At 40.1% G+C, this 12,174-nt stretch overlaps 1 protein-coding gene across 3 annotated transcripts; it reads left to right on the top strand.

Moving 5' to 3' along the window:
- Positions 1 to 7,015, top strand: LOC118384977 (ras-related protein Rab-1A-like). 3 transcript variants are annotated; one of them, XM_035771714.2, is made up of 7 exons: positions 1 to 165; positions 378 to 463; positions 2,973 to 3,045; positions 3,139 to 3,234; positions 3,335 to 3,430; positions 3,524 to 3,655; positions 4,608 to 7,015. In XM_035771714.2, the coding sequence occupies exons 2-7, from the start codon at positions 450 to 452 to the stop codon at positions 4,800 to 4,802; spliced, it is 606 nt and encodes a 201-aa protein (XP_035627607.1). In that variant the 5' UTR covers positions 1 to 165; positions 378 to 449; the 3' UTR covers positions 4,803 to 7,015. The 3 variants fall into 3 exon arrangements, with proteins under 3 accessions (XP_035627607.1, XP_035627608.1, XP_035627606.1); XM_035771715.2 differs by having other exon boundaries at positions 2 to 165; positions 340 to 463; XM_035771713.2 differs by having other exon boundaries at positions 8 to 463.
- The last annotated feature ends 5,159 nt before the right edge of the window (positions 7,016 to 12,174 follow it).

The following is a 12,174-nucleotide window of genomic DNA, read 5'->3' as shown; positions in this document are numbered from 1 at the left end:
GGAAAAGAAAGACGCAGCTGGCCAGAAGAACGTTCAGAAGGACTTAGGCTGAACTACATTTTCCAATCGGTGGAGGAAAACTATTTAACGTCATCACTCACTGGCACATGCGCAAAAGGCTAGGGATGAGGACGAGTAAGCAACAAGTAAAGCGAGAACAACAAGGTAAACAAAGCTATGTTTACCTAGCGACACTAATTCTAGCTAAATTGGTTAGTCACCGAACACTTGAGTTACTTATCTAACCAACAAGCTATACAAAACATTTTGGCTCGTGAAATTGCAGAACCATTTGCCAAACTAACGTTAGCTAATTTATTTTCTGTACAATAACGTTAGCTGGCTACAACAACAAGTCTTATTTCCTACTACGATAGCAACGCAGCTAGCTACCAAGAAGATGAGTGTGTGACCCAGACAGGGCCAAGAAGACACAGATTTCGGACACCATGAATCCTGAATAGTGAGTAAAGTTTATGTGTTGTTCTTGTTAGCTCCATATCTAATAACACCGATGATGTAACACGCATTTTGTTGTATTCTTTATTCCAAGTACAAATTACAAATATCAGGCACAAATATTCGTTATACAAATGATCAACAATCAACCATTTATATCACTACAGTACGTCAAACACGTCTACCGCGAAACAAAATACACAAGTAAAACAAGTGCCCTTAAATACATAGCTAGTTACAGTAGCTAACTGCACACACAAAAACATGATATGTTTTTCTGAGTGAAAACCAATGTAGCTGGCTAACTAGCTACTGTTAGCTTGCTAACGTTAAATCACAAATCGCTGCGTCATCTTTTGTTTACGTACTAGCTCGCTCTGTGCCTTACATCTGCCATCATATCGGGTTGTTTTGGTACAATGTTGTCATGATCATAGCAAAAGCAATGCTGACAAAACAATGTATAATATTGTTGATCTAGTTAGTTGTCTCTTGCAACGTTCTATATTTAAGCAATAATGCCCGAGGAGGTGGTGTGTGTGTGTGTGTGTGTGTGTGTGTGTGTGTGTGTATATGGCCAATAAACCACGGCTAACACGGAAACCAAACCGGCTGGGCGCGTGCGCTATCGTGCATTAATTTATTTTGTAATGACATTAATTTGGCAAGAGGTCTAAAAGCATTGAACCTGTATGGCTAGTTGGCTTGCACTTGCTAGCTAATTTGCCCTATTTAGCTAGCTTGCTGTTGCTTGCTAATTTGTCCTGGGATATAAACATTGAGTTGTTATTTTACCTGAAATGCACAAGGTCCTCTACTCCGACAATTAATCCACACATAACGACCGGCCGACTCGTTTCTAGTCATCTCTACTGTATTTATTTTGCTCCTTTGCACCCCAGTATTTCTACTTTGCACACTCATCTACTGTCAAATCTACCATTCCAGTGTTTTAATTGCTATATTGTATTTACTTCGCCGCCATGGCCTATTTATTGCCTTTACCTCCCTTATCTCACTTCATTTGCTCACGTTGTATATAGATAGACTTATTTTTCTACTGTATTATTGACTGTTTGTTTATTCCATGTGTAACTCTTGTGTTGTATGTGTTGAACTGCTTTGCTTTATTTTGGCCAGGTTGCAGTTGTAAATGAGAACTTGTTCTCAACTTGCCTACCTGGTTAAATAAATAAATACAATCTCTCCTCCTTCCAGGCTTTTTCATCTTTAAACTTATATGGTGATTGGCATCTACACTTTCATAGTATTACCACGACAACCGGAAAATAATTGATGTTCATTTTATGAATTTATTCATAGTATTTCATCCTTCCACAAGATGTAGTCCTGAAACAAATCTAGGGTTGCTACCAAGCCGGCTGGTCGTTCGTTCTATTGGTTCAGTTGCCAGAGCTGCGACCAAGTCGTTCAGTTAGTTCTTTTTGTTCTGTTCTTTTTGTTCTCTATCTATGGACGCGACCCAGTCGTTCATTCTAAATGTTACATTGCCGTACTGGCTGGCAACATTCTTATCCCTTGCTAGCTAGACAACTACTGCTAATTTTGTCACGACAAACAGTGCAGACAGAATAACAACAGTAGCTGCATTTGTTTAAGCTGATTTCTAGTGACATTTATTTGGATACATCTATAACAATGAGCTAAGGAGGCACAATTTCGCCTGGTGTAGAAAACGTGCTCTCTCTTCAGGACACTGTTGTTCAGAGGAGCTAGCCAACAACACAGCTAACACAATCACTTCAAACTGAAGCTGGAAATGCTGCAAACTGCACTTCATTTCGATTGACCTTGTTTCAATTGACATTACTTTGTATATATCCATAAAAATTATGCCAGCTGATTCATGATTTTGACTGGCTGAGAAATGCTGCCTGCCTCTCTTCCCGACCCCCTAAAGGTTCAGTACTCTGGGACAGTTGGAGATCGATTTTGAATATTGAAAAAATGTTGCAAATGTCAGAGACTGACAGCGAGGTTTATACAAATCTCTGCTGTTAAACTAAATGTTAGTCTAAAAGAAATGTTAAAAAATGTCTAGATGCTTTTTATAGTGGAGATCAAGTTTATAACTTTCCTGCCTGGGCTGATGAGACAGTGGATTGTGCAGTTAGATGGAACAGAGTAAATAGGCATTTTAACGTCATAGATTTAGCCGGTAGTAATTTGTGGATTAGGCACCGGCTGGAATGCTCTTTTAACCAATCAGCATTCAGGATTAGACTCACCCAGTTCGATAAGGTCTGTCAGCCAATCAGCATTCAGGGCTCGACCCACCAAGTTTATAATTTATATTTTCCTCTTTGACATTTCTTTGCACACCCTTGCAACTGTAGCTATAATAACATAGCTAATTTCAGATGGAAATGACAGCATTGCATATGAACTTAGCCTAACTCCCCAGAGACCCAGATGAAAGTCAATGCTGGGGGCTTGATTGAATAGATTTGTTGGTTTGTTATTTAATGTTCCCTGACCTGGTTTCCCCCTAGTGACTACCTGTTCAAACTGCTTCTGATTGGTGATTCAGGGGTGGGAAAGTCTTGCCTCCTGCTTCGATTTGCGGTAAGAACTATCAGTCTTCAGCTTTACATCATTTGGATGGATACTGTGTGTCCATTTGTTGATTAAAGCTATGTTTTTTATTATGCATTTCAGGATGACACCTACACGGAAAGTTTCATAAGCACCATCGGCGTGGACTTCAAAATCCGAACTATTGAATTGGATGGCAGGACCATCAAACTACAGATTGTGAGTTGAGTCAGCAGCTCCTGCAGCTGTCCTGGGAAGTTTAATTGCAGTTCGTGCTTTCATGTAGTGCGGTAACTTATATATTTTAAATTGTCTTTAGTGGGACACTGCTGGTCAGGAGCGGTTTCGCACCATTACCTCCAGCTATTACAGAGGAGCCCATGGTATCATCGTTGTCTATGATGTAACAGATCAGGTTAGTGACGCCCCTCCACAAAGAACATTAATTAACATCTGAGTCAACCTGCATTTATTGACAACTCGTAACTGAGGTATTTTCTCTTTCTAGGAGTCTTACAACAATATAAAGCAGTGGCTGCAGGAGATTGGCCGCTATGCCAGCGAGAATGTCAACAAGCTGCTGGTGGGTAACAAGTGTGACCTCACCACCAAGAAGGTAGTAGACTACACGACAGCCAAGGTGAGTCCTCAGGAAACTTGGACTCTCATACAGATTAACCACAGTATTTGGGTATATTCTACTCTGTAGCCTTAGTTTGTTGTAGTTTACATCAGGGCCTAAAATGTACTTTTTGTCTACCAGCCACTGTGGCAAGTAAATTAAGAAAATATACTAGCCACTCAAATATTTTCACCAGTCAATTTTTTTGGGGCCATAAACAGATCACCGTGCTTTGTAATGTTTCTAAAACAAGAAATGTAAGAAGTAATGTGGTATATTGCTCAATTTAGTTTTTTGTGGCGTGAGTCTCTTAAATCAAAATATCAGACTACATTTTTTTATCTGCCCCTTTAAGGGCGGGACATTACCATGGTAACAGGAAATGAGTAGTGTCGTGTGTCTGAGATTTTTGATCTGACTATAGAGCGTGTCTTCACTATCAGTTGAAGCAGCAGACTCAAACTAACATTGAAAAACAACTGAGCTTGAGGACTAAGTCTCACTTTGTAGATTTGTTTAGTGTAAATTAGACCAGCTTTTATGCCTGTGCACAGCGCCTCAATGACTCTATCAGCACCTCACTCAGTGTGTGCACAGCTCCCCTGCAAGGCAATGTTGCTGCGTGAGGAGGGGTATAGGATTCTTATTTCTTTGTGCAATTAGCAGCTATTAAACAAAATGCAGAAATACTTTGAAAACAGCTACTACTGCATTTTTCACACTTTTTTATTTGTGAATGTAACGCTCGCATTGTAGAACCCTGCAGATTGACCACTTGCCAGCATGGCTGGGGAAATAGACATTCTTACCCGCTAGTACCTAAAACTACCTGCGTTTGGTGGGTGTTCATTTTATGCCCTGGTCGACATGCTCAATTATCAACCCTTGGGAGACACTATTTACTTGCAATGGAAGCACCCTACTACTGCAGTCAGACTGGTGATTGACCCATCTCACTCTCCTCAAACAGGAATTTGCTGACTCCCTATCCATCCCCTTCCTGGAGACCAGTGCGAAGGACGCAACTAACGTGGAGCAATCCTTCATGACCATGGCGGCTGAGATTAAGAAGCGCATGGGGCCTGGTGCCACGGCAGGAGGAGAGAAGCACAACCTGAAGATTGACAGCACTCCAGTGAGGCAGTCTGGGGGAGGATGCTGTTAGGACGGTCCTGCCCTCTCCTCTCACCCCCAGAGGCCCATGAGTAGAGTAACAGTATTGGGTTGAAGTTGGGGTACTTCTGACAGAACTGGAAAATATGGTGGTGGGATCTTCAAGAACTGGCTGACATTTTTTACCTCTTGACCAATGCCCATAATTGAGTGAGTAAGAGTTTTGTGCTGAAGGAATAGTCCCCCCTCAACTCTAAAACAAAATAAAAAAAAAATAAGAAAGAAATTTCAACGATATGCACAGAAGTGGAAATAACTTAATAAAACAAATGTGATAAGGCATAACTGATTGTAACTAATCCAGCACTTTCTGTCTCATATGTATCACATAATTTTTTTTTTAACACACTCACACATATAGTGTGATTGCAAGAAATCATGGATGTTCTTTCAACTGTGGTTGACTATATTACTTAAGTAATAAGGCCTGTGGAGGTGTGGTATATGGTCAATATACCACGGCTAGGGGCTGTTCTTAGGCACGAGGCAATGCGGAGTGCCTGGACACAGCCCTCAGCCATGGTATATTGGCCATAAATCATTGGGCCCGTGCACACAAACACGATATAGGGCTGCTGTTGAGCAAAAGGAGAGGACATGGTGAAGTCAAAACAGTTTTCACAACCTGGGGATCACGTGGTAAATGGAAACCTGCCATCATGGTGTTCACATCTTTAATGTCTGATTTAATCATTGCTATATGATACTATTATTACATGGTGGTTTTATTACTGTGATGTTTGTTTTTGATTCTGTTTTCTAATCTAGAATGTGTATAATCAATTATGTTGTCACCTAATGATTGAGTGCATAACCAAAGGCTGACAGCATTTGGTTCTTTCTGGAGTGGAAGCTGGCTATAAACAGGAGGGAATTAAGGAATGTCCAATACTTGAGCATTTCATTTGACCTCACATCAATTCAGAATGCTGCTGTACCATCACAGCTTTACATGTTCCCTATACTATATGGGCAACCTCTGGTTGGTGTCTGACAGCTTTCCTTTCATTATTACAGTACTAGCCAGCAGATGCTCTTATCCAGATCAAATACACACATATTTAATTGACAGAGGTATTGAACTGCCCATTGTTCAGCACCGCAAGCAATTAAGGTTAAGTGCCTTGCTCAAGGGCACATTGACAGATTATTCACTTAGTTGGTTCAGGAATTCCAACAAGCAACTTTGCGGTTACTGGGCGGACGCTCCTAACCGCTAGCTCCTAACCGCTAGCTCCTAAACGCTAGCTCCTAACCGCTAGGTTACCTGCCGCCTATAAGGCCCTGGTCCAAAGTACTGCACTTAATAGTTTGCAACCCTGCAGAAAAACAATATAGGCCCCCCCCTTACAGTGAAGCTAAAAATTGTACTTCTTAAAGTTCATTTTCTGTCATTCTACATATTTTGCCATGGGACTTTGAGAAAATGTAGCAGTTTTAAAGCACGTTTTCTGCTATTCTACATATTTTGCCATGGTATGGAGAGAGATTTTTGCAGTTTTCAAAGCTAATTTCCTGTAATTCTACACATTTTGTAATGACATGCCATGTTAATATGGTCTGAGTGAGAATAACGAAATCAATGTTGGCCCCCTGGAGGTCTGGTTCCCTGCACACTTGTCCGGTCATGATTACAAGTTTAGATAGCTTGCTAGACTAACTGCCAATCTAACCATTGTTAGCTGGCATGGCTAATTTGTTGACTGTCAGTGAGAGACATAACAAGAGAAAAAGTAAGGATGCACAAGCACATTTTTAAATTTCACCTGGTGTTTTCTACTATTGTTACTCTCAAAAGTAAATTGAGACCCGACTGAGTTCCTGATTTAAAAATATATATTTGGTCGTGGGGGCCCTAAGCAACCACGTCGCTTATGCCTGGAACCGGACCTGTTACTAGCTCAACAATGCCATTAGTCTCCATGATCCAGCATTAAAGGAAGGTTAGATTTTGGTATGTGTTGAAATGAATTTTTTTTTTAAGAGTATGGCACACATAGCCTGCCCCAGTTAGGCTTTGTTTGATTGTATTGTTTTCATGTTTGAATGTTTGCTTCAACTTTAACTGCAGATGTCTATGCTAATGATCATTATAGAGGGAGAGCGAGACAGAGGACCGAAGAGATAACACCAGCATCTCAAATTAGTATGGGGATTACAACAAGAGAAACTTTTGTTGTCCTGAATAAATACTGTAGAACTGGGTCTGGCTGGGAATTCCACATGCCTTTTAAGCATCACCATTGATATCCTTTACCTTTTTGATAAAGGTGTTATTTGCGGTTGGATGGTAAGCAACATACCAGGGGAAGGTGGCAGAGTTTTTTTATTGAGTAAAACTTGTTTGTTAGCGGACCGATCAGGCTTCCTTAATCTATACACTAAAAGTATGTGGACACCTTCAAATTTGTAGATTCAGCTATTTCAGCCACACCCATTGCTGTCAGGTGTATAAAATCGAGCACCCAGCCATGCAATCTCCATAGACAAACATTGACAGTAGCATGGCCTGTACTGAAGAGCTCTGTAACTATCAATGTGTCACCGTCATAGGATGCTACTTTTCCAACAAGTCAGTTTGTCACATTTCTGCCCTGCTAGAGATATTGTGAAGTGGAAACGGCTAGGAGCAGCAACGGCTCGGCCGTGATGTGGTAGGCCACACAAGTTCACAGAATGGGACAGCTGAAGTGCGTGGCATGTAAACATCATCTGTCCTCGGGTGCAAGACACTACCGAGTTCCAAACTGCACCATGAAGCAACATCAGCACAATAATTGTTCGTCGGGAGCTTCATGAAATGGGTTTCCATGGCCTGAGCAGCCTCACACAAGCCTAAAATCACCATGCGCAAATGCCAAGTGTCAGCTGGAGTGGTGTAAAGCTCGCCGCCATTGGACTCTGGAGTAATGGAAAAGTATTCTCTGGAGTGATGAATCACGCTTTACCATCTGGCAGTCTGATGGACGAATCTGGGTTAGGAGGATGCCAGGAGAACGCTACCTGCCCCAATACATAGTGCCAACTGTAAAGTTTGGTGGTGGAGGAATAATGGTTTGGGGCTGTTTTTCATGCTCGGGTTAGGCCCCTTAGTTCAAGTGATGGGCAATCTTAATGCTACAGCATACACTTACATTTTATACGATTCTGTGCTTCCAACTTTGTGGCAACAGTTTGGGGAAGGCCCTTTCCTGTTTCAGCATGACAATGCCTACGTGCATAAAGTGGGGTTCATACAGAAATGGTTAGTCAGGATCAGTGAGTTAAAACTAGACTGGCCTGCACAGAGTCGTGACCTCAACCCCGTCAAATACCTTTGGGATGATTTGGAACGCCAACTGCGAGCCAGGCCTAATCGCCCAACCTCAGTAATGCTCTTGTGGCTGAATGGAAGCAAGTCCCAACAGCAATGTTCCAACATCTAGTGGAAAGTCATCCCAGAAGAGAGGCTGTTATATTTTTATTTAGCCTTTATTTAACTAGCCAAGTCAGTTAAAAACTAATTCTTATTTATAATGGCAGCCTACCACGGCCAAACCCTCACCACACTGGGTCAATTGTGCACCACCCTATGGGACTCACAATCACAGCCGATTGTGATAAAGCCTGGAATCAAACCAGGGTCTGTAGTGACACCTCTAGCATGGAGTTGCAGTGTGTTAGACTGCTGTGCCACTCGGGAGTTATAGCAGCAAAGGGGGGACCAACTCCATGTTAATGGCCATGATTTTGGAATGAGATGTTCGACAATCAAGTGTCCACATACTTTTGGTTCTGTAGTGTACTAACTAATCAACAGCTCTCCTTAAAACAACAAATAACTTCTATCCACTAATTCAATCATTTGGACTTTGCTAGTTATTTCTTCTTTGCTGTGCACAATTTATCATGTTTTTAATGCCCAGAAGACATTGCAGTCCATAGTCATAAAGTATATTGTTATTATTACCATTATGAGTATTGGGTTGACTCTATAATTGGTGGAGGAGGTCTTTCAGACCCTAACATTTCTATTGAAAGTGAATGTGATACATATAATGGCCAGCAGAGGTCAGAGTTAGCACAAAATACAGAACCTGAAAATGAGCTATTCTGAAGCTATAATAGCCTACCGATAATCCTCTTGAGCTGTACACCATCTGACATAAAATAGTTTATCAAGACAATTTACCTTCAAGCTCTCGTAGGCCTTCGCATGGCAGGGGAAGACTTGAAAACGCATGATTTCAACACAAGTATGCCAGTTGGATAATAATGATAGTTTGTTGACGCTCGATGGAGTGTGCAGGGTGTCCATTCTGTCCTGTTTACTTCTTGCCTGTTCTTTTGTAGGTAGTTTATACTACACAGCAGTCCCAGTCCACACAGCAGTCTGTCAATAGTGTAATGTTGTGTACTAGTGCTATAGCAAAGCAAATTATTTGCTTAACGGCCTGTGTGTGTTTGTACACAGGGATAGTCCCAGTGTGATTAAAAGGCGTTTCACCACTGTGTTGGTGGTCTCTGCTCTGTCACCTCCTGTCTTGAAAGCATGGGCAGATTGGGTGGGCATCACAGTAAATTGCAAAGATAGGAGAACCAAACTTCAACATCCATCATGTTTTTCAAAATTGCAATTAAGTCATTGATTATTGTTTATGTAGCCTGCTCTACAATTGTGTAGTCTGTGTGCAGATCTATGTGTAAGACTCCTACTTAACTTGAGTTAAGTCTGAAATTTCTGGATCGGTGGGAAATTAGTACAGTAGGCTTATTGAACGCTATATTTCTATTCACATTGTCTTCTCTCCCCCTTAAACTGGGCCCCTCCCTGTGGGATGTAATGGGCATTCGACTGGAGGGCTTTGTGCCAGCAGCCACGTTACCCCTCAGACTCACCATGGTAGTGGACCTGTTTTACATTAGACCCCCCCACACACACATACACACACACACTCTAAATATGAGTGTGAAAAAATCTACTGTGTCAAACACAACTATTTAAATCTGAAACAAAAATCAGGAGGACTGGTATCTTACTGGTATAGACTGCTATGTTACTGGTATCTTACTTAGAATGTTGCTTGTATATTACTGGTATGTGACTCGGATGTTACTGGTATCTTACTAGTATGTTACTGGTATCTTACTAGTATGTTAATGGTATCTTACTAGTATGTTACTGGTATCTTACTAGTATGTTACTGGTATGTGACTCGGATGTTACTGGTATCTTACTAGTATGTTACTGGTATGTGACTCGGATGTTACTGGTATCTTACTAGTATGTTACTGGTATCTTACTAGTATGTTACTGGTATCTTACTAGTATGTTACTGGTATGTGACTCGGATGTTACTGGTATCTTACTAGTATGTTACTGGTATCTTACTAGTATGTTACTGGTATCTTACTTGGATGTTACTGGTATCTTACTAGTATCTTACTAGTATGTTACTGGTATCTTACTTGGATGTTACTGGTATCTTACTAGTATGTTACTGGTATCTTACTTGGATGTTACTGGTATCTTACTAGTATGTTACTGGAATCTTACTTGTATGATACTGGTATCTTACTAGCATGTTACTGGTATCTTACTGGTATGTTACTGGTATCTTACTAGTATGTTACTGGTATCTTACTTGGATGTTACTGGTATCTTACTTGGATGTCACTGGTATCTTACTGGTATGTCACTGGTATCTTACTGCTATCTTACTAGTATGTTACTGGTATCTTACTTGGATGTTACTGGTATCTTACTTGGATGTTACTGGTATCTTACTAGTATGTTACTGGTATCTTACTTGGATGTTACTGGTATCTTACTGGTATGTTACTAGTATGTTACTTGTATCTTACTTGGATGTTACTGATATCTTACTAGTATGTTACTGGTATCTTACTAGTATGTTACTGGTATCTTACTGGTATGTTACTGGTATCTTACTGGTATGTTACTGGTATCTTACTAGTATGTTACTGGTATCTTACTAGTATGTTACTGGCATCTTACTGGTATGTTACTGGTATCTTACTAGTATGTTACTGGTATCTTACTTGGATGTCACTGGTATCTTACTGGTATGTCACTGGTATCTTACTGGTATGTTACTGGTATCTTACTAGTATGTTACTGGTATCTTACTAGTATGTTACTGGTATCTTACTGGTATGTTACTGGTATCTTACTAGTATGTTACTGGTATCTTACTTGGATGTCACTGGTATCTTACTGGTATGTCACTGGTATCTTACTGGTATGTTACTAGTATGTTACTGCTATCTTACATGGATGTTACTGGTATCTTACTAGTATGTTACTTGTATCTTACTTGGATGTTACTGGTATCTTACTTGGATGTTACTGGTATCTTACTAGTATGTTACTGGTATCTTACTTGGATGTTACTGGTATCTTACTGGTATGTTACTAGTATGTTACTGGTATCTTACTTGGATGTTACTGATATCTTACTTGGATGTTACTGGTATCTTACTAGTATGTTACTGGTATCTTACTGGTATGTTACTAGTATGTTTCTGCTATCTTACATGGATGTTACTGGTATGTTACTGGTATCTTACTAGTATGTTACTGGTATCTTACTTGGATGTTACTGGTATGTTACTAGTATGTTACTGGTATCTTACTAGTATGTTAATGGTATCTTACTAGTATGTTACTGGTATCTACTTGGATGTTACTGCTATCTTACTAGTATGTTACTGGTATCTTACTCGTATATAACTGGTATGTTACTAGTATGTTACTGCTATCTTACTAGTATGTTACTGGTATCTTACTTGGATGTTACTGGTATCTTACTTGGATGTCACTGGTATCTTACTAGTATGTTACTGGTATCTTACTAGTATGTTAATGGTATCTTACTAGTATGTTACTGGTATCTTACTTGGATGTTACTGCTATCTTACTAGTATGTTACTGGTATCTTACTCGTATGTTACTGGTATGTTACTAGTATGTTACTGCTATCTTACTAGTATGTTACTGGAATCTTACTTGGATGTTACTGGTATCTTACTGGTATGTTACTAGTATGTTACTGGTATCTTACTTGGATGTTACTGATATCTTACTTGGATGTTACTGGTATCTTACTAGTATGTTACTGGTATCTTACTAGTATGTTAATGGTATCTTACTAGTATGTTACTGGTATCTTACTGGTATGTTACTGGTATCTTACTAGTATGTTACTGGTATCTTACTTGGATGTCACTGGTATCTTACTGGTATGTCACTGGTATCTTACTGGTATGTTACTAGTATGTTACTGCTATCTTACTTGGATGTTACTGGTATCTTACTTGGATGTCACTGGTATCTTACTGGTATCTTACTGGTATGTCACTGG

Source organism: Oncorhynchus keta, chromosome 6 (genome assembly GCF_023373465.1).
Source record: "Oncorhynchus keta strain PuntledgeMale-10-30-2019 chromosome 6, Oket_V2, whole genome shotgun sequence".
In the NCBI taxonomy this organism is placed as follows: Eukaryota; Metazoa; Chordata; class Actinopteri; order Salmoniformes; family Salmonidae; genus Oncorhynchus; species Oncorhynchus keta.
The sequence above is the reverse complement of the archived record's forward strand: the minus strand, read 5'-3'. Positions and strand labels throughout refer to the sequence as shown.